Source organism: Hirundo rustica, chromosome 15 (genome assembly GCF_015227805.2).
Source record: "Hirundo rustica isolate bHirRus1 chromosome 15, bHirRus1.pri.v3, whole genome shotgun sequence".
In the NCBI taxonomy this organism is placed as follows: domain Eukaryota; kingdom Metazoa; phylum Chordata; class Aves; order Passeriformes; family Hirundinidae; genus Hirundo; species Hirundo rustica.
Window position 1 is genome coordinate 14,983,997 of NC_053464.1, and position 21,968 is coordinate 15,005,964.

Below are 21,968 nucleotides of genomic sequence, written 5' to 3' on the forward strand. Positions count from 1 at the left end.
GTGTCTGCTCCTGGGATGGATTCACTCCCTGTACAGGATAAATGAGTGTGTGCTCCCAGGATGGATTCACTCCCTGTACAGGATAAATCAGTGTCTGCTCCTGGGACGGATTCACTCTTTATACAGGATAAATCAGTGTGTGCTCAGGGATGGATTCACTCCCTGCACGGGATAAAATCAATCTGTGTTCCTGGGATGGATTCACTCTTTATACAGGATAAATCAGTGTGTGCTCCTGGGATGGATTCACTCTTCATACAGGATAAATCAGTGTGTGCTCCCAGGATGGATTAATTCCCTGTACAGGATAAATCAGTGTGTGCTCCCAGGATGGATTCACTCCCTCCAGGAACGTTTGGCACCAGGGAATTTTGCACCAGGAGCTCGAAATTGCTGGAGTTTCTTGAAAATCTCTGCGTATCCCAGTCACCTCCACCTGGGAAATCCCAAAGAGAGATCCATGGAAGTTCTGTCAGCCAGGCCATGGAATGGGATTGAGCTGTGCCAGGGGAGGGTTGGGGGGGAAGGTTCTTCCCCCAGAGGGTGCTGGCACTGCCCAGATGCCCAGGGAATGGGCACGGCCCCGAGGCTGCCGGAGCTCCAGGAGGGTTTGGACAGCGCTCCAGGGATGCCCAGGGTGGGATTTGTTGGGATACATGACCCCTGTGACCCCTTCCCACTCAGGATATTCCACTATTCCATGATCCCAGGTTATGGATGTCGCACTGGGAGCTGAGTTTCTTTGGGACTCATCTCGGGGTAATCTAAAACCTCAGATTTGGGAAAATAAAAAAAATAAAAAAAATAAAAAAAAAAAATTAAAAAAAAAAAAAAAAGAGTTTTTAGGTCACTTTGTTGGTGCTTCTCCAGATGAGTTTTAGCAAAGCCCGGCCCTGGGCCAGGCCTAGGCTTGCCGGTTCCTGACCATCCCTAACCGGTGCTGGTGTCACCGTCCCCTCCCAGCGTCACCACACCCCCACTTCTCTGGGCACGCTTTGTGTCCTTATCAGCTCCTCTGGAACCAGGGCAGCCAGGAGCTCTGTGACTCACAGATCCCCAGGAGCAGAGACTCTCACCAGCACCCGCCCCAAGCCGCCCAAACCCATAAAAATCCTCATCGCCTTTGTCGTTAGCACAGCTCACAGAGCTGGAGCTGAAAGCACGAGTCCTCTTCTCCAGGATGGATGGGGATGGACGGGGATCCTCAGGCCAGGCTGCAAGCGTCAAATCGGTCTGCACCTTTGGGAATTTCAGCTCTCCAGACAGGCTGCCTGGTGCTTTTTGTCTTCTTTTCTGTCAGAGCCGGGATTAAACGCTCCAGAGATGGTGTTTGTGCTCGGACTCAGAAGTTTATTAATTCTTTCACCCCCAAGAAAGCGCCACATTTGACCTGAGGCTGTGGAACAACTTCCAAAATTGAGTGATAATGCTGGGATTGTAGTTAAATAGAAGTTGCGATATCACAGGTGGAAAACGCAGAGTTTAAGGGTTTAGAATACAGTAATATATAGAGTAAGATGGAGGGTTTGGGGATTTGGCTGGGTTCTTCTTTTTCACCTTCTTCTCCATGGGTTTGGGTGGGATTTTGTAATTGGATAGAAAAATCCGCATTGTGGGCCAGGGATGGTCACAAAATGGACACAAAATGGGCACAAAACGGACCCAAAATGGACACAGAATGGACAAAGGGTCACGAGGTCTCACACTTTGATCAGTTTTGGTCCATTGGCACATTTTGGGGTTTAATTGTCCCATTCCAGCTCCAGGCTGTGAGGTCCCATCCTTCTTGTTCCTCCCTCCAGCCACCCTTGTTTGTGCTTTGGGGCTGACAGTTGTCCTTGGTGTGCAGCAGGAGCAGGATTTGTTTTGTGTGGCTGCTGTGTGCAGAGAGCTGAGTGACCCCGAGTGTGAGCTCAGAGCTGCACCCTGGGCAGAGCAGAACCCGAAAATACGCAAAAAAATCAAACTGAAGTCATCAAATCCCCCCCATGAGGGAGAGAGCAGCAGGAACGTGGCACTGGGATGTTCACAGGGCTGCTCCAGTGCCACCCTTCCCTGCAGCTCCAGGGGTTCCGAGGCTGGCACGGAGCTGTGGGAGGATGTGCGAGGTCACAGCAGCCCCACGGCCTCGGGAGGTGACGCAGCCGCTCCTTAAATGTCACCGGCTAAGAGATTGAGGTGGTTTTTTTTAATAAACAGGACAATATTTGCTTCACCAAGGAGCTTGTGTCACTCTGTTTGCTCAAGCCTCCAGTTCCGAGCGGGGAATACGGGAAAAGAAACAAATTTGGCTCCAAGGTGCCGCAGAGCCCACGCCTAAAAATGCCAGAGGGGTCAGCAGAGCCTGGCACGGAGGGTTTGTGTTCTACAGCTCACGCACACCCCAGGGAACGAGGGACGGGACAGCAGGAAATGGCCTCAGGTTGCACCAGGGGAAGTTTAATTTGGGGATTAATAAGAATTCCCTCGCTCACAGGGGTGTGCAGCCCCGGGGGTGGTGCAGTCCCAGCCCTGGAGGGGTTTCGAGGCTGGGCTCGGGGACAGGTTTTAGTGGTGGCCTTGGCAGCGCTGGGGGAATGGTTGGATTTTTTTAAAGGTCTTTTTGAACCTCAGTGAGTCTGTGATCCCATCCTCAGCCGCCTGGGCCAGCAGCCCCTCACCTGAGGGGGATTTTAAGCAGCAAAGGAGAGAGGGAAGCCAGGGGTGTCAGAGATATTTTCCTACCACCAAGCACTCCAACCCCTCCAAACCCAATCCTGATTCATCCTCTGCTCTGGAAACAGAGCAAAAACTCCAACACTTCTAATTCCAATCCTGATTTAACCTCTGCTCTGGAAACACTGAGTAAAAACTCCAACACTTCTAATTCCAGTCCTGATTTATCCCCTGCCCTGGGAACTGCAGAGCAAAAACTCCAACCCCTCCAAACCCAATCCTGATTCATCCCCTGCTCTGGAAACACAGAGTAAAAACTCCAACCCCTCCAAACCCAGTCCTGATTTACTCCCTGCCCTGGGAACTACAGAGCGAAAACACAAACACTCCAACCCCTCTAAACCAAATCCTGATTTATCCCCTGCCCTGGGAGCAGCAGAACAAAACCACAAACACTCCAACCCCTGCAAACCCAATCCTGATTTATCCCCTGCCCTAGGAGCTGCAGAACAAACCCTGTCCCGGCCACGCACCCCTCCCGCAGCTCCTCCCGTGTCACACGGACAATGGAGACGCCACAAAAAGGCCAAACAACTCAAATATCTGTTTGGAGCTGGAGTTAAACCCCGACCATCCCACTGTACCTTCCTGCAGGTTTACACAAGAGATTTTCCTTGGCTTCTCCCTCCCTCCCTCTCTCCCCTGCAATATTTGCATTGCACAAGTCAGAAACCTCCTACAGGTAACGTTCCAAGCCCTGTAATCCAAACAAGCTAAAAAAAGGAAAGGTAAAAAAGGAAAAGCGATTGCTCTGACGTTTGCTGTCCCTGTGTGCCCAGGCTTGGTGAGCCAGCAGCCTCTCTGGAGAGCAGAGACGTGTCCAGCAGCAGGGGACACGCAGGGGACACGCAGGGGACACGCAGGGGACACGCAGGGGACACGCAGGGGACGCTCCTGGCACACCAGGGAAGGAGTGTGGCAGGTTTGGGGTCACCGGGAGAGGGGCTTGGAGCAGCAGGAGGAGGCTCGGAGCTGGCCAAGGCTGCTCAGGAGGAGCCAGCTCATCCCATCCCATGGATCCCATGGATCCCATCCCATCCCATCCCATGGATCCTATCCCATGGATCTCATCCCATGGATCCCACCTCATCCTATCCCATGGATCCTACTCCATGGATCCCACCTCATCCCATCCCATCCCATCCCATCCCATCCCATCCCATCCCATCCCGTCCCATGGATCCCATCCCATCCCATCCCATCCTATGGATCCCACCCCATCCCATCCCATCCTATGGATCCCATCCCGTCCCATCCCATGGATCCCATCCCATCCCATCCCATCCTATGGATCCCACCCCATCCCATCCCATCCTATGGATCCCATCCCATCCCATCCCATCCCATCCCATCCCATCCCATCCCATCCCATCCCGTCCCATCCCATGGATCCCATCCCATCGCACCCCATGGATCCCCCTCCATGGATCCCATCCCATCCCCCTCAGAACTCCCGGGATTTAGAACCCAGGAATTGTGGAATGTCCCCACATCCCCCAGGGCCAGGTGAGGCAGGGCCAGGTGCTGGGGGCACCAGAAACGCTCCAGCTCCTGCTGGGGATCCTCATCCCTCTGCAGCCAGCACAAAACAGCTGGAATTGCCAGCGTTCCCTGTTCCCAGCACAAAGAGTCTCCTGGAGGAGCCAGGCTCCTGGAAATCGGCTCTGGGTGTCCCCAGGTGCTTCTGACAGCAGGGCTGACACCTGGGGACGGGACAGAGCAGCTTGACCTGCTGTGGGCATAAATATAAATATAAATATAAATATAAATATAAATATAAATATAAATATAAATATAAATATAAATATATAAAAATATATTTATATATAAATATATAAATATATAAATATATAAATATATAAATATATAAATATATAAATATATAAATATATAAATATATAAATATATAAATATATAAATATGTGTGTGTGTGTGTGCAGAGTCACCTGCAGTGGGTGCCAGGTCCTGCGCAGCCCAGTCCTGAAAATCAGAGCAAAACTCAACTAATCCCTGTCTCTCACTCTCCCTAAACCCCAAATGTTCCCAGCCCTAAATCCTGTCCTTAAGTAACCCCCCTGGCTGTGCCGAGCCCCTGCAGGGATTTACCTCAGCACACAGGAGCACAAATTTGCACCTGATTTTGTACCTAATTATAACAAATGTATTATTTATATTTATATTTATATTTATATTTATATTTATATTTATATTTATATTTATATTTATATTTATATTTATATTTATATTTATATTTATATTTATATTTATATTTATATTTATATTGTTTGCAGTTAGATATTATTTTTATTCTTTCTTCAGAGCCTGAAACATTTGCTGGCATTTAATTTTGGGATTCCCCTCGAGGCAGGAGATTCACAGCAGCCACCAGGGTGCGAAAGGAGTTACACCAAATTTTCCTAGTGCTGACACCTTTATATTTACTTAGAACACCAAAAAGGCCTTATAAAGTATTAATTTATTCCATAAAGTTTATAAATACAGAGCAAAAAATTTAAAAAAGGTCATAATTGCGGGCGCTTTTACGACAGCGCTGCTGTTCACTTTGCGGCGATGTGGCAGTCCCGTTGTACGACATCGCCGCCGCTCGCTTTGCGGCGGTGTGGCAGTCCCGTTGTGCGACAGTGCTGCCGTTCGCTTTGCGGCGGTGTGGCAGTCCCGTTGTGCGACATCGCTGCCGCTCGCTTTGCGGCGGTGTGGCAGTCCCGTTGTACGACAGCGCGGCCGTTCGCTTTGCGGCGGCCATGGCGGCCCGGTTCAGCGGGGTGCTGCAGCTGACGGAGCTGGACGATTTCATCGCTCCCTCGCAGGTGGGGCCACGCCGGGGGTGACAGCGCTGGGGACTCTCGGGGCCAGGCGCTCACGAGGCTGCCAGGCCCTGCCTCTGCCCCGGGAGCCGCGGGGAGGGGCGCGGACGCGGCCCTGAGGGGAGGCGGGCGGTGCCACCACCTTCACCCTTCGCCCCGGTCGCTGTCACCGCACGGGGACCGTGCCCACCCCCCCTCAGGCCTCCTCCCGCTGCTGCCGGGGGTGGAAAAAGGGGTAAAAGTGAAGATTCGGCGCTGTCCCTTCCACCTTGAGCAGGGCGAGGCTCGGTGGGGTCTCAGCCCCAAACCCTGGAGCAGCCGCCGGCTCAGCCCCAGCCCCTCGGGCGGCGATGGGGGATGTTCCCCTGGAGCCTCCCCGGGAGAAGCCGGAGCCTGGAAAGGTTTCCCTGGATAGGAGGGAACCGAGCATTCCCTGCTGAATGCTCGGCTGAATTCGCTGCTGAATTCCCAGCGAGGAGGGAGCCGCTCCTGGCGGAGGCTTCAGGCGCTGCAGAAATGCAAAAGTAATGCAAAAATATCGATCCTGGGTGTATTCGCTGAGAAAGGCGGCGGAGAAACCCGGCCGGGATGAGATCGGTGGAAAGGGGAATAGCAATCCCTGCCAATTCTCCGTGTGGGGCTTGTGCGAGGGAATTCTTCGCGTAAATCGTGAGCTCTGCTTTCGTGTTTCGAGTGAAGGGTCGGAACGAGCCGTTCTTGGAAGGTTCCGAACCCTGCAAAGTTGGATTAATTTAGAGGGAAAACCTCGAACTTCTCAAAGGAGAAGTAGGACAAGGAGTCACGGTGTGCTTGAACAATAAAAATAAATGGATAAAAGCCAGAAAAAAAAAAAAAACCCTTGGGACTTGTGGCGGGACACCAGAGCAGAGCGGCAGCTGAGCCCCGGGCTGGGATCTGCGGGAAGAGTCGGGATTTGCTCCCGGATTTTGGGCAGGAGCAGGAGCAGGAGCAGGAGGAGGAGGAGGAAGGGGCTGGCTCCTGTCAGAGCTCCACAGCCAGAGCTGAGCTCTTGCCAAAGAGCAGAATCCTGCCGTGGGGTTGGGATGATGCTGGAAAAGTGTTCTTCCTGCTCCAGAGGGGTGAGCAGCCTCTGCTGCGGCATTTTCCTTACAGCGCTGGGGGGAACCGCGGCAATCCCAGCCTGGTTCCTTGTTTGAGCCCCTTCGTTTCTGTTCAGCCCTCTCCTCCTTGCTCTGCTGCTCTTTCAGGAGTGCATCAAGCCCGTCAAAGTGGACAAAAAGGCTGGAAAAGCAGCAGCCAAGATCCGAATCGAAGCTGATGGAAGCTATTTCCAGGTCAATCAGGTACGTGGGGGTCTTTTGTTCAGTGTAAAAAACCCAGAAAAATGAATATTTTAAGGGTTTTAGTTATCTGCATCCATTTAATGCCTCGAAGAGATGCTGTCAGCATTCTTGTATTTTTTTTTTCTTTTTAATTTATAATCAATAATTCCAATTTTGTGCCGCTTTAGTGCTCTGAAACACTGACATTAATTATTATTCATATATAATTGATTATTAATATAAGAGCAGATAAGCTGAGGTTGTACTAAACTTTAATTTATCGGCATTTTAATTTATAAATTCATTTTGAAGCAGTCATTTTATAATCAGTAATTCCAATTTATTCCAGGTTTTTTTTTTCTGCTCTGAGACACTGCCATTAATTGGCAATGATTTTCATAAGAGAGCAGATGAGATGAAAAGTTTATTTATTTTATCAGTATTTAAGGATTGGCAATTCCAGGTTGGTTGTGACAATGTCCTTGGGCTCACTCAGAGATTTAATCAAGATATTTTTAATCAATCTTTTTTTTTTCTTAATAATATTTCAAATTCTTTCTTTAAAAGCTTGAAGAATTCAGAAGCTTCCAAAATATCAGGCTGAGTTTTTCCTCTTTTCACAAAAAAAAAAAATCGGCATTGCTCAGTTAAGCAAGCTGGGAATTCCTCTAGGGGTGGAACTTGGAACTTTGGGCACATTTTGATTTAAAAAATGAGAATACAGCACTTCCAAAGGAATCTGGTTCCTTGTTTTAATATTTTATTAGTGCCTCATTTCCTGGTCTATTCCTGGCTTTATTGAGGAGAGATGATTAGAGGAGAATCTCTTGGGAAAATCAAATTATTCAGGGCAGATAGAAGGGAAAATATTCCCCTCCAGTGTTTGGGATGAAATCCCAGCAAATCCCCCTTCCCGTGCCAAACAATCCCACTAAAATCTGCCAGCTTCAGGTGGCTTCGTCCTCATCTTGCTAAAAATAAAGATTTTTTTAATTATAAACCAAGAGCATCAAAAGATCAACATCATAATTATTTGTACTAAAGCGAGGAAACTTCTTAAATTCTGGGATCAGAACTGAGCCTGCTCTGGGATATATTTTTTTTTTTGTAGGATGGGGAAGCGCAAAAGCTGGAGAAGGCCAAAATCACCCTGAACGATTGCCTGGCCTGCAGTGGCTGCATCACCTCTGCCGAGAGTGTTCTGGTCAGCCAGCAGAGCCACGAGGAGCTCTGCAGGGTGCTGGCCCTCAACAAGGTGAGGCCCCCTCATCCCTGCAGGAAAAAACGGGGAAAGTCCACGGGAAAAGGGAATTTCAGAGCCCTGACGGATCCCAGGCTCGCTCTGCGGTGGTTTAATTCTCGTTTCTCAAGGGTTTGGTGAAAATTCCTGCCTCAGAGTGAACCTGAGGAGCTCTGGGGTGCTCCAGCTGTGCCTGTGCCACAGTTTGGGGTTGTTCAGTTTGGGGTTGTTCCATTTGGGGTGTTCGATTTGGGATTGTTCAATCTGGGACTGTTCAGTTTGGGATTGTTCGATTTGGGATTGGTTGATTTGGGATTGTTCAGTTTGGGACTGTTCAATTTGGGATTGTTCAGTTTGGGACTGTTCGATTTGGGATTGTTCAATTTGGGATTGTTCAGTTTGGGATTGTTCAATCTGGGATTGTTCAGTTTGGGATTGTTCAGTTTGGGATTGTTCAATTTGGGATTGTTCAATCTGGGATTGTTCAGTTTGGGATTGTTCAGTTTGGGATTGTTCAATTTGGGATTGTTCAATCTGGGATTGTTCAGTTTGGGATTGTTCGATTTGGGATTGTTCAGTCTGGGATTGTTCAATTTGGGATTGTTCAGTTTGGGACTGTTCAGTTTGGGATTGTTCAATTTGGGATTGTTTGATTTGGGATTGTTCAGTTTGGGATTGTTTGATTTGGGATTGTTCAATCTGGGATTGTTTGTGGGTTTTTTCCCAGGCTGCTGCTGCCCACGAGCAGAAGGTGGTGGTGGTTTCTGTCTCACCCCAGTCCAGAGCCTCCCTGGCTGCAAGGTGCAAGCTGGGGCTGCTGGAGACAGCGCAGAAGCTGAGCGCGTTCCTCAAGAGCCTGGGCAAGTGTTGGGCTTGTGCTGTGTCCCCTGGGCCGGGGCTGCAGCTCAGGGTGCTGGGATTCGGGGGGCTCCAAAGTGTCCAAAACTTCAGTCACCTGGTGAGCTTGGGGTGAGGGAAGGAAAGCTTGGAAAAAGGAGGGCGAGGGATTTCTTTGTGAGGGCAGATGGTAGCAGGAGAAGGGAGAGGATTTGGAAGGGTTATGGGATATTGGGAAGGGATTCCTGGCTGGGAGGGCGGGCAGGCCCTGGCACAGATCCCCAGAGAAGCTGCGGCTGCTCCGTCCCTGGAATTGTCCAAGGCCGGGCTGGATCACCCTGGGACAGTGGGACACGTCCCTGCCCGTGGAACTGGCTGAGCTCTAAGGTCCTTTCCAACCCAATCCATCCCATCAGCCCATGAAAGAACCTGTAAAGAACCCCTGAAAACAGCTTCACATTTCAGATTTCCACCTCTCCTGTCACTTCTGCTCCTAAAAAACGTTCCCTGTCGGCTGCAGGGCTCGGTGCCTGTGGCTGAGTTTGCCTCTGGTTGGAGCGGAAGGTTTTTCTGGTTGTGTTTTGAGGGTTTTGACGCGGCTGCTGCCCTGCCCAGGTGTGCACTACGTGTTCGACACGACCTTCTCCAGGAACTTCAGCCTCCTGGAGAGCCAGCGCGAGTTCCTGGGACGCTTCCACAGACAAGCAGAGGACAAAAGGGCTCTGCCCATGCTGGCCTCCGCCTGCCCAGGTACGGCTCCAGCCCCAGGTGCAGCCAGAAAGCCGGCAGCTGCTCTCAGAGGTGCAGGTGGAGGGTTTGCACCTTGCAGGATTGTTCTCCTCACGGCGCAGATTAAAGCAGCGGGGTGAGACGTCTTAAAATCAGCCTGGTCTCACGCTTGTTTTACTTCTTGTGCTGAGCTGAGGCTGAAGGTGGTTATTAACGGGCACTAAACCAAACCTGGGGTTTGGGGAGAATGGGCAGAGCGCAAGGGTCTGCTGCTTATTTAATTTAATTTAATTTAATTTAATTTAATTTAATTTAATTTAATTTAATTCGTCAAATGACGTTCCTGCCAGGTTGGATCTGCTACGCCGAGAAGACCCACGGCAGCTTCATCATCCCCCACATCAGCACCACCAAATCCCCCCAGCAGGTGATGGGCTCCTTGGTCAAGGGCTACTTTGCAGAGCAGAAGGTAAAGCTCTAAAAACGCTCTTCTCCCTGCACAGCTCCTCAAATTCAGCACCTCAGGCTGTGTTGCGCACGTTTAAGGGTCAATAATTGCCTTGCAGAAGGCAGCAAATCTCCCTCACTCCTGTCTTAGCTAATGAGTAGCGATTAGGGTAGAACAGCAAGCGTGGGCTAATTAAATTAAAGCCTCTGGATTATTTGGGGAAGCTGAGGAATCTCATTTTCAGTGTCTGTGTGCTCCTGGTGTTTAAAGCTGGTGAATAATTTCGGATAAGCGACCCAAGCCGAGGCCGCAGTGGGTGCTTACGTGCACACCGTGGCTTCTCTGAAAACGATCCCTCACTCCCTTCTTGATGCTCTGCTTCTGTCCTTGGCCTGTAACCTCTGGAATCCTTCAGCTGGGAGCAGTTTAAACAAACAGCCCGGGCTGGGGCTGCAGCACCAGTGGGATCTGTGGTGGGCTCTTCGACACTCGCACGAGGCAGCTGCGGATTTGGGACAAAATCTGGCAGACTCCTGGGAATGTTTGGCACCAGAGACTGGAGCACTCCCCCGGGGTCAGTGAGCTGCCTGCTCAGCCTGTGCCCATTGCTTGGATGATCCCAGGGTTTTTGTGGGACTCCAGATTGTGTCCTGAAGGGCTGAGCTTTGGGAGCAGGGAGGAAGTTCGTTCCCTAATCCCTTAATTAGGGGTTGGCTTCTCTGCCTGACCTTGGATCATTGCACCGGAGTGAGGGAAACTTCCAGGAGCTGGAGAGAGCCTTGGGAAGGATGGAAAGAGGTGATTCCCAAGGGCCTGGAGTGCCAGGACACAGGGAAGGGCTGCCCAGTGCCAGAGGGCAGGGTCAGGTGTTGGGAAGGAATTCCTCCCTGGGAGGGTAGGGACAGGCTAGGATGGGATTCCCAGAGAAGCTGTGGCTGCGCCTGGATCCCTGGAATGTTCCAGGCCAGGCTGGACAGGGCTTGGAGCAGCCTGGGATGGTGGAAGGTGTTGGGGTTGGAGCTGGATGGGCTTTGAGGTCCCTCCCAACCCAACCCATTCCCGGATTCCGTGAAACCTGTGAAGCTGGCTTCTAGGAGAGAAATCATTTCATCTGTGCACAAATCCACAAATCCTCACCAGCAGTGGGGATCATTCCAGGGGCGCAGTGGCGTCGTTTTCCCCGCTCTCCTTCGCTCCTGGGGTGCACTCCCTGAGGACAGGGGGGTTCTTCTGCCCCAGCCTTGTCTCTCTTGCAGCACCTGCCCCCCGACAGGATCTACCACGTCACAGTCATGCCCTGCTATGACAAAAAGCTGGAGGCCTCCAGGCCAGACTTTTTCAACCAGGAATACCAGACCAGGGATGTGGATTGTGTCATCACCACGGGTGAGCAGAGCCGCGGGAGATTCCCAACTCCAGCTAATTCTGGGAGCCTGGCAGGGTTCTTTAGTAACCCTTTGTCTCTGGCAGAGCTTGGGTATTGGTCTGTATTTACGTTTAATGGTGCAAATCACGCCCTGGTAAAATGCAGGTGCAGTTTAGGGATTGCTCTGGGGGATTTGTTTTCCTGTATCCCAAAAATCAGAGCTCTTTGTGCCTGGTTCTGCTCTAGGAGAAGTGCTGAAGCTGCTGGAGCAAGAAGGAGTGTCCCTGCCAGATGTGGATCCTTCTCCTCTGGACACCGTGTAAGAACAAAATCCCACTTCAGTCATGTTCCCTTTCCTCCAGGATTCAGAGAGTTCAGAATTCCCTGTTCCCTTTCCTCCATGATTCAGAAAATTCAGAATTCCCCTTTCCCTGTTCCCTTTCCTCCATGATTCAGAAAATTCAGAATTCCCCTTTCCCTGTTCCCTTTCCTCCAGAATTTAAAGAGTTCAGAATTCCCTTTCCTCACCAGTTTAAAGAGTTCAGAATTCCCCTTTCCATGTTCCCTTTCCTCCAGAATTTAAAGAGTTCAGAATTCCCTTTCCTCACCAATTTAAAGAGTTCAGAATTCCCTTTCCCTGTTCCCTTTCCTCCAGGATTCAGAGAATTCAGAATTCCCTTTCCTCCCCAGTCTAAAGAGTTCAGAATTCCCTGTTCCCTTTCCTCCATGATTCAGAAAATTCAGAATTCCCCTTTCTCTGTTCCCTTTCCTCCAGGATTCAGAGAATTCAAAATTCCCTTTCCTCCCCAGTTTAAAGAGTTCAGAATTCCCCTTTCCATGTTCCCTTTCCTCCAGAATTTAAAGAGTTCAGAATTCCCTTTCCTCCAGGATTCAGAGAATTCAGAATTCCCTTTCCTCCCCAATTTAAAGAGTTCAGAATTCCCTTTCTTCCAGGATTCAGGGAGTTTCAAATCCCCCAACCCCAACCCCCCTGCACCATCCCAGGCTGCTCCCAGCCCCATCCAGCCTGGCCTGGGCCATCCCCAGCTCCCTGAGCGCCCTGTGCCGGGTGCCACAACCCTCAGTGCTCCCGGGAGGGCGGGAGGAGCTGCCGTGGGCCGTTCCCGTTGTCCCGGGTCCCCCGGAGCTGTGTTGGAGCCCGGATCCCCGCAGGCTCGGCGGCGCGGAGGAGGAGCTGGGCACGCACGGCGGCGGCGGCTCGGGCGGCTTCCTGGAGCACACCTTCAGACACGCAGCCCGGGAGCTCTTCGGGATCCACGTGGGCTCCATCCGCTACAAACCCCTCAAGTAAGGAGCTGAAACCCCTCTGAACGCTCAGTTCTTTCAGGGCATGATTTTTTTTAAATTTTTTTTTTAATTTTTTTTTTTTTTTTTTTTGGTCGTGTTAAACTTCGCTTCCGTGCTGAGAATTGGCTGCTGAGCAATAAATCGGCCGATTCCCTGCAGCCAGGGAGAATTTCCCAGGGAGAATTCCAGCCCCTTCCTCGCCCACACCCTGGAGTTTGGCCTGATGGGTTTTCTCACTGATGATTTTTAGAGTAATTATAAAATCGTAGAGTAGTTGAGAAGGCGGAGCTCTCGTGGAGCTGGGATTCCTCACCGCGGCTCAGGCCCGCCAGGGAGATTTGTCACTGATTATTGATCCCAGAAAACCTGGTGGGAAGGGTTTGGGGGCTCTGTTTAACTGTAGTGAAACAGAAAATAAATCACCTCAGCTGGGGCATTGAGGCTCATCCACATGAGATTCCTTCTGGCTTCCCAGTTATAATTTAACCTATCCTTTGGAATTAATTATATCCCTAACGAGCAACTTCTACATTTAGGAAGCAGAAAAAACCAGTCTCAAAAACTTGATAAAAATCAAATTACTTCCTTTTTGTATCAGGACCAGCTATTCCCACTAACCGTAGAAATCTGGAATCCTCCATCGGGGTTTGTTCCCATGTTTTATGCTCCAGCAGAAGTTAAAAATCCCCTCAGGGGCTCCATCAGGGTTGGCTGAAGGAGCTCAGGTCTGTCAGGGAATGTTCCCTGAGCATTTCAGGTTTATCCAGCGCAGATGTCCTTCAGCAAACTCTGCTCAGGTGACCCCAGCGATCCTGGAAGGCTCTGGAAGGAATTCCTGCCCGTTTTTCCGTGGCTGGCACAGAACTAGGACAGCTCCGAGATGAGATTCACAAAGAATTTGGGTTTTGCTCTTTGCTGTTGAAAATAGAAACTCGTTTGGAGAAGGCATTTGCTGTGCTCTGCTCCCTCAGGAACAAGGACTTCCAGGAGGTGACCCTGGAGAGGGATGGAGAGGTCCTGCTCCAGTTTGCTCTGGCCTATGGATTCAGGAACATCCAGAACCTGGTGCAGAAGCTGAAACGAGGGAAGTGTCCCTATCACTACGTGGAGGTGATGGCCTGTCCCTCAGGTGAGCCTGAGGAGCAGCTCCAGGCAATCCAGGGCAGGAAAAACGGGGGGTTCCTCACACCCCCGGGCCCTGACAGCCACAGAGCTGTGCGGGCATTTTCCTGCCTCTGAGCCGGTGATTCCCCAGGATTTAAGGAATCGCAGCTAAATTCCGTCACGCAAAATTTGCATGCTTAATTAATTAACTGCTCTTAAGGAGGGTTTCCTGAGTTCTTTGATACCTGAGGGGATTTTCCCCCTGGAGCTGCCCGAACCTGACCGTCACACTTACAGAAAATGCTGCTGTGGCCAGTAGAGAAAAGATAATCATACTTTATTCCATTTCCCTCTTCCTGCCTGGCAGCTCCCTTGGGAGCAGGGGCAGCCTGAACCCACTCCTGGCTCCTGGAGCTGCTCCTTCCCGAGGATCCACAGCTCTGGGAGCCTCCCAGAGCACATCCCAGGCACTTCTCCCTTTCCTCCTGCCAGGCTGGGCTCTGGCTCCGTGCTGGGGGCAGGAGATAAGAGCTGGCAGATTCCCCTCTGCCCTGCTGCTGGGAGATAACTGGGAGTGCCCCTCCACTCCTGAGGTGTTTTCACTCCTGCAGCTGTTTGCAGGAGCAGAAGAAATTAACTGGAGTTTTATTTTTTACTTTTCCCAGCTGAACTTCTTCATCCCTTGTTTCTTTTGGTTTTTTTTCCTTTTTTTTCCCCCCCCCTACCCCAGGCTGTTTGAATGGAGGAGGGCAGATCAAACTGGAGGGGGAATCCAGCAAGGAGGAGCTGCAGCAGGTGGAGAGGCTGTACCAATCCCCCAGGGCTGAGATCCCGGAGGAGAACCAGGCAGTGAGGGAGCTCTACCAGCGCTGGCTGGGCGGCTGGGCCTCGGGGAGGGCTCAGGAGGTGCTGCACACGCGGTACCACGCCGTGGAGAGAGAAAACTCTGCCCTCAACATCAAGTGGTGAGGGCTGCCCGGCCCACCAGACCCTCAGTGCCTTCTGAGCTCGGATTTCTGATTCTTCGCTGTGCCATTCCTGCCTCCGGGAGCGTGCCTGGCACTGCTGATTCCTGCAGCTGGAGGATGAGGTGAGGGGGATAAACCCCAAAGTCTGACAGGAGACGCAGCGGGAGAGGCAGAAACGCATCCCAGGCTGGTGGGACAGACCCTGCGCCGCTCCAGTTCCTGCCAGAAGTGAGGGGTTGAAGGATTTCAATGAGCTCCGGGCTGGGCTTTGTGCCACACCCCGATATTCCTCCCCCGGGCCTTGCTGGGTCGTCACAGCACCCAGTCCTGTGGCTGCCTCTGCTGGCACAGCCTCATTCCATCGGGAATGCTGGGAATCCATCATTCCATCAGTCAGGAGGCCTGGCGTTGTCCCAGCTCAGTGCCCTGACGGGTCTGTGCCTCGGAGAGGGGGATCCAAACCCTGGCACCATCCCTGGGGCTGCTGGGCAGGGACTGGAGAGACTGCTGCACAAAACCCTCGTGATTCCTTTCCCTTAAATGATGATAATTTATACCAAGGGCAATTTCATCTCTCTCTTTTCTTCCTAATCACACAGCAGGGAGTCAGGGCGTTGTGACGCTTGCCCACCCTCAGCAGCCGCTTCCTGAGGGATAATATCCCTAAATCCAGGCAAAGCAGGCACTTACTGACGGATAACACCCCGAAATTCCCACAAAATAATTCCTGACCTTGGGGCTGGCAGGAACCAAAGCCTCCCCTGCGCTTCACCCCGGTGAACCCACGGAGCAAACGGTGATTTTCACGTTTTTAATGCAAAGCTTTCCATTCCTCAGCCGTGGCTGGTCATTAATGACCTCACAGTGTTCCAAGGCATCGAGCTCCCCCCGCTGCAAATCGGTGCTTCCAGGGAATTCCCTTTTTCCATGCAGGGATTTGGCTGAATCCCTGGGAAATGTGGGCAGGGAGAGGCCCCAGCCTGGAGTCAGCCCAGAAATGCACAATCAGTTGAAGCTAAATTAGCTGGAAATGAAATCAAATAATAAAGGAACTGGTCACACCCCCAGGATCCCTGTTCTGGCACCAGGAATTTCTCCCAGCTTGGAGGTGTGGAGCAGGCTCAGGGCTGCTTCAAACCCACAGGAGCCCCCAGGACAAATAAAATCCCAAAGGAACACGCAGGGAACATCCACAACTCCAGCATTTCATGGCAGCTGAGGAATTCAGGCCACGGTACCAAGGGAGATTTTGCAGCTGGATAAATTAAAAGGAAATCAAAACTATAACTTAATAAAAGGGGGAAAAAAAAGGAAAAACCTTGGTCCGGTTTGTAGCACAGGAAAAAAGCCCCAAACCAGACTCCAGTGGCAACAAAGACGTTCACAGTCCAGAGGTGAAAATCCCTGAAATCAACTCCGGGAGCTGCCATCAAACTCTCATTTTCTCCACAAAACCAAAAACCCTAAAGGGAATGACTTCACCGGTGGGAAGTGCCTCCCCACAGCTGCAAACAGAACTCTGCTCCTTTCTCACTTAAAAATGACCAAAAAGCCCTGGTTTTGCACCAAGTGAAGGTTGGGGAGCCCCAGGTGCTCCCTGGCTCTTGAGGACAATGTCCGTGGAGTTGGCACCGAGCCTTTCCCAGTTTTTATCTTGGCGGGGGGGGGAAAGCAAAAAGCAAGGGATGCCTGGCAGCACTTTGTCCTTGGCTGCCTAAAATCTGTCCCCACCTTGGGAAATCCCGTCCTGGGGCAGACCCCGGGCCCCACCTGGACACCCCACACGCTCCCTGGGCTCCCCAAGGCGGCGACTGGGCCACAAATCCCTGTGGGACCTAGGAACAAACAGGGAAAAAGGGGAAAATCCCATCCAAAGCCTGCTGTGTGAGGGGTTTGTCAGCCCAGGGCTGGAGGTGGGTGGGTGCTGGTGCCACCAGCGCATTCCCAGTTTCCCAGGGGATCCGAGTGTCCGTGCCCAGGGCGGCCGGAGCGGGACAGGCAGGGTCAGGAGAGCTCCCAGGAGTTCCAGACAATTCCTATTCCACCACACAACCCCTGGGACTGGCGTGCAGCCCCCGGGTGCTCCGTGGGGATCCCTGAGCGTTCCCGCTTTTCCCTGCCCTTGCTCGGCTCCTTTCCGTGGGAGGGCAGCTGGCAGCTCCCGCACTGACCCCAGATCCCGGAGTGTGCCCTGCTCCAGGCCGTGTCCTGGCCCTCTGCCAGCGGCCCAGCACCGAGGGCATGATGGCCCTGGTGCCAGGGAGGTTTTGCTGCTGGATAAATCCTCTCCCCTTCCATGCAGGGAAGTAAATCCAAACTATAACTTCATAAAAGGGGAAGAAAAAAAGGAAAAGCTTGGTCAGGTTTGTAGCGCAGGGAAAAAGCCCCAAACTCCAGCGGCAGCAAAGACGTTCACGGTCCACAGGTGAAAATCCCTGAAATCAACTCCGGGAGCTGCCACCAAGGCCACAGCCTGGGCTCTCCAGAGGGATCCAGGTGCTGCTCCACAGGGAGTGCCAGGAGCTGGGCACGGAGCCAGAGGGGCAGCCGAGCAGAGCAGCCTCACACAAGCGGGGTAAAGACAAAACCCATCCGCAGCTGGGCGCGAATCCCGGCTGGGCACGGCCAGGAGCGGGCCCTGGCACCGCGGGGACGTCACTTCTTCTCCAGGAGGGGCCCCAGGAGCCCCCAGTCGAAGGCCAGCATGGCCTGGGGGTTTGGCCTCTCCTTGGGCTTCTTGAAGCTGTCCCTGAGCGAGCGCAGCGTCCTCAGCACCTCCACGGGCTCCGTCCTGCCCGTGAACCTGCGCACGGGCTCCTCCCTGCACGGGGACAGGAGGGGACACACCGCGGGGGGAAGAGACACCTCACCCTGATGGCCCCGAACTGGGGGGACAGAGGGTCAGGGTCACACTGAGGGGACAGACAGAACCCCCCCGACCCCCCCAGGCCCAGCAGGTCACAGCAGGGATGGGCAGCGGGCAGTGCCACCCCGTGCTGGGCAGCGCTGGCGGCTCTGGGGTGTCTGGCATTTCCCAGCCCGCTCTTCGGGAAAGGGGACGGTGCTGGAGGGGGAACCGGGGCCAGGGGAGCGGCAGCGCTTACGTGAGCCGCAGGAAGGGGTTGTACAGGAACTCCTCGTGCAGCGTGGAGGGCACCGTGGGCAGGTCCTGGTCGTCGCGCTGCTGCAGGGAGCGGAGCTGTCCGAACGCCGCTGCCACCCCGCGCCCGGGCCCTGGCCCTGGCACAGCGGGCACGGACACTTACCCTGGCCCACGCCAGCTTCTCCTTCACCGCTTCGTTCTCTGGCTCCACCTTCAAGGCGAATTTGAGGTTTCTGACGGTGTATTCGTGGCCACAGAAGATTTTCTGCGGGAGGCACCGGGCATCAAACCTGCTCCCAGTGACAGATCCAAGCCCGGGATCTCTGCCCTGAGCCTGGGATCTCTGCCCTGAGCTGGGATCTCTGCCCTGAGCTGGGATCTCTGCCCTGTACCCAGGATCTCTGCCCCGAGCCCGGGATCCCTGCCCTGAGCTGGGATCTCTGCCCTGAGCCTGGGATCCCTGCCCTGAGCTGGGATCTCTGCCCTGTACCCAGGATCTCTGCCCCGAGCCCGGGATCCCTGCCCTGAGCTGGGATCTCTGCCCTGAGCCTGGGATCTCTGCCCCGAGCCCAGGATCTCTGCTCTGAGCTGAGGATCCCTGCCCTGAGCTGAGGATCTCTGCCCTGAGCCGGTCCTGGCTCCAGGATCCCTGCCCATGCCAGGAGCTGGGCACACTCACCGTGTCCTCGGGCAGGGTTCCCAGGATCTGGGTGAGGTTGGTGTGCATCTGCTCCGCCGTGCCCTCGAAGAACTGCCCGCAGCCCCCCACGAACAGGGTGTCACCTGTGGGACAGGGCGCTGGGCACCGAGGGACACCGGTGCCAGGGGGTGCCGGGGGGTGCCGGGCTCACCCCGGGGCGCCGAGCATGGGGGACAGGCAGCAGGTGTCCCCAGAAGCAGGGTGGGATACCTGAGAAGAGAGCCGGAGCATCCGGGGAATCGTCCTCCCACATGAAGTAGCACATGTGGCCCGAGGTGTGGCACGGGGTGAAGAGACACCTCACCCTGATGGCCCCGAACTGGGGGGACAGAGGGTCAGGGTGGCACTGAGGGGGACAAACAGACCCCCCCCAGACCCCCCCAGACCTGCCCGGGGCGCAGCAGGTCACAGGTCTGGCGTTGGGTGGGTGCAGCTGTGTCTGCTCGGGTGGCATTTGGGACCCGGCCCCGGGAGAGGGTGGGAGCCTCCAGCAGAACCCCAAACAGGCTGGGAGTGGGATGGGATTTCTCCTCCACCCCAGCCTCGAACCCCTGGGGCCACATCTGCAACCAGCCCAGGGCACGAAGAGCCGAGCACGGCCCGGCAGCACCAACCCCACTGGGGACCCTGGGGACAGAGAGTGTGACCATCCCAACCCCACTGGGGACAGTGTGACCATCCCAACACCACTGGGGACCCTGGGGACAGAGAGTGTGACCACACCAACACCACCAGGGACAGTGTGACCACCCCAACCCATCTGAGGACAGTGTGACCACCCCAACACCACTGGGGACCCTGGGGACAGAGAGTGTGACCACCCCAACACCACCAGGGACAGTGTGACCACCCCAACACCACTGGGGACCCTGGGGACAGAGAGTGTGACCACCCCAACACCACTGGGGACCCTGGGGACAGAGAGTGTGACCACCCCAACACCACTGGGGACCCTGGGGACAGAGAGTGTGACCACCCCAACACCACTGGGGACCCTGGGGACAGAGAGTGTGACCACCCCAACCCATCTGGGGACCCTGGGGACAGTGTGACCACCCCACCCCAGCAGGCAGGGCCCGTGCGTGGGCTCCGAGCCCCCGGTGTCCTGCAGCCACGCACCGTGAGCTCCTGGCCGTGGGTGACCTTGTGCGTGAGGGCCCCGATGCGCTCGTCAGCCCCGAACACGCGCAGGCCGGGGAAGAGCTGCGCCAGCTCCTCATTGCCCCTGGCGTGGTCCCTGAGGGCACGGGAGGGGGTGGGAACGGGCACCGGGAATGGGAATGGGCATTGGGAATGGGAACCGGGACTGGGGATGGGCACTGGGACTGGGAATGGGCACTGGGAATGGGAACCAGGATTGGGGATGGGAACAGGCACCGGGATTGGGAATGGGAACGGGGATTGGGAACGGGAACTGGGATTGGGAATGGGCACTGAGACCAGGAATAGGAATCGGGATTGGGAACCAGGACTGGGATTGGGCACTGTCCCTATGGGGACAAGGGCTCTGTCCCTGTGGGGACACGGGCTCTGTCCCTGTGGGGACACGGGCTCTGTCACTCTGGGGACACGGGCTCTGTCCCTATGGGGACACGGGCTCTGTCACTCTGGGGACACGGGCTCTGTCCCCATGGGGACACGGGCTCTGTCCCTGTGGGGACACGGCCACCCCGGCCCGCCACACGTACCAGTGGTGGTGGGTGGTGAGGATGGCCCTGAGCACCACGTTCTCCTTCCTGATGATCTCCAGCAGCTGGAAGGGACCCAGAGCAGCGGTTAGAGGTGACACGGGGGGGGTGACACACCCCCTGTGACCTGTCCCCTGTGGCACCGGGCAGAGGGATCCCCCAAAGCCGCAGGGGCACGGGCGTGACCCTGGGTGTGCCCACGCTGGTTCCGTGGGGGTTGTGGCGTTTTTGGCCACCCTTAGGGAGGGCGCAGAGGAGAGCACGGGCTCACTGCCACAGCGGGGACACGCCGGCAGTGCCACCCCCCCGGCCAGCGCCACACGGCGCTGCCAACCCCGGCGCTGCTGCCGGGAGGCTCCGGGCGCCGAGCGAGGGTTCAGGGCCGGGAACAAACCCCGCTCCTCCCGGAGGAAGGAAACGCCAGAGCCGGCACCGAGCGCTGATGGGGTGGCACAAGGGACACACCGGGGGTCACGGGGGGTCACGGCCATCCCGGCCGCTGCCTTCCCGGCTCCTGGGAAACGGGATCGGGCTCGGGATCCCCCAATATTGGGGGTGATTCCCGCTCGCTGCGGGGTGCGCACGGCTCCGGCTGCGGCACGGGCAGGGAGCGGCTCGGGGAGCCCCGCACAGCCCGGGGCGGGGACAGAGGGGCCCGCACCCCCCCAAGCCACGGGGTGCAGGGGTCTGTCCTGCCGGGGGGATGCTCCAGGTGCGCACGGACCCCCCCCGTGGGCCGTGGGGACGCCACCGCCACCCTTGCCGGGGGAACCCGCTCACCCTTTTGGGGACCGCGGCGTCCACGGCCACGGCGTCGCGGGTGCTCTCCTCGATCACCAGGTACATGTAGTTGTCCTCCAGCACGGAGATCACCTTCACCTTCATGGCCCCGGGGAGGGTGCGGGGCTGCGGGACCCCGGCGCGTCCCCGGCGCGTCCCCGGCGCCGGCCCGGGGCGGTGCGAGCCGTGTGCGGGGCGGGACACGCAGCGTGGGGCGGGGAGAGCCCGCACGGCCCCGTGACACCCCGCCGTGCCAGCCCCACACTGGGGAAAGGAGGGCGGCAGCCCCCCAAAATCAGCCCGCAGCGGCGGCGGGGTGCCGGGGGACGGATGGGGGGTGCTGGCACTGGTGGCACCGGTGGCACTGGTGGCACTGCTGGCACTGGTGGCACCGGTGGCACTGGTGGCACTGGTGAAACTGGTGGCACTGGATGCGAACAGCAGCGCAGGGAGAAGGCGCAGAGCGGTGCCGGACACTGGAACTCCTGCCGGGGCATCTGGGAGGGTCTCTGCTCCGGGGAGAGGGTCCCAGCCGCAGTGCAGGGAGCCAAAGGGGGCAGGAGCTGAGCTGAGCTGGGCTGAGCTGGGCTGGGCTGGGCTGAGCTGAGCTGGGCTGAGCTGGGCTGGGCTGGGCTGAGCTGAGCTGAGCTGAGCTGAGCTGGGCTGAGCTGAGCTGACCTTTCCCAGTGCTGAGCAGAAATTGAGCTGAGCTTTTCCAGTGCTGGGCTGAGCTGAGCTGACCTTTCCCAGTGCTGAGCAGAAATTGAGCTGAGCTTTTCCAGTGCTGGGACAGGGCTGAGCGCAGCCCCCACATTTGGAATTGTTGAGGCTGGAAAAGTCCTCTGAAGTAGAG

At 55.1% G+C, this 21,968-nt stretch overlaps 2 protein-coding genes across 4 annotated transcripts; one reads left to right on the top strand and one right to left on the bottom strand.

Annotated features, from left to right (window-relative positions):
• Positions 1-5,434: 5,434 nt before the first annotated feature.
• On the top strand, positions 5,435-16,226 carry CIAO3 (cytosolic iron-sulfur assembly component 3). Its single transcript, XM_040079196.2, has 11 exons — positions 5,435-5,543; positions 6,770-6,865; positions 7,956-8,099; positions 8,812-8,944; positions 9,537-9,671; positions 10,001-10,119; positions 11,355-11,484; positions 11,711-11,783; positions 12,638-12,772; positions 13,744-13,901; positions 14,607-16,226. The coding sequence occupies exons 1-11, from the start codon at positions 5,478-5,480 to the stop codon at positions 14,843-14,845; spliced, it is 1,428 nt and encodes a 475-aa protein (XP_039935130.1). The 5' UTR covers positions 5,435-5,477; the 3' UTR covers positions 14,846-16,226.
• On the bottom strand, positions 15,642-21,282 carry LOC120759684 (hydroxyacylglutathione hydrolase-like protein). 3 transcript variants are annotated; one of them, XM_058422590.1, is made up of 8 exons: positions 21,116-21,282; positions 20,336-20,400; positions 19,767-19,884; positions 18,858-18,966; positions 18,627-18,730; positions 18,111-18,158; positions 17,949-18,028; positions 15,642-17,665 (listed from the first exon to the last, which is right to left on the bottom strand). In XM_058422590.1, exons 1-8 carry the CDS (start codon positions 21,218-21,220, stop codon positions 17,500-17,502), a joined length of 795 nt encoding a protein of 264 aa, XP_058278573.1. In that variant the 5' UTR covers positions 21,221-21,282; the 3' UTR covers positions 15,642-17,499. The 3 variants fall into 3 exon arrangements, with proteins under 3 accessions (XP_058278573.1, XP_039935132.1, XP_039935131.1); XM_040079198.1 differs by having other exon boundaries at positions 17,949-18,025; positions 18,111-18,212; XM_040079197.1 differs by having other exon boundaries at positions 18,111-18,212.
• Positions 21,283-21,968: the final 686 nt, after the last annotated feature.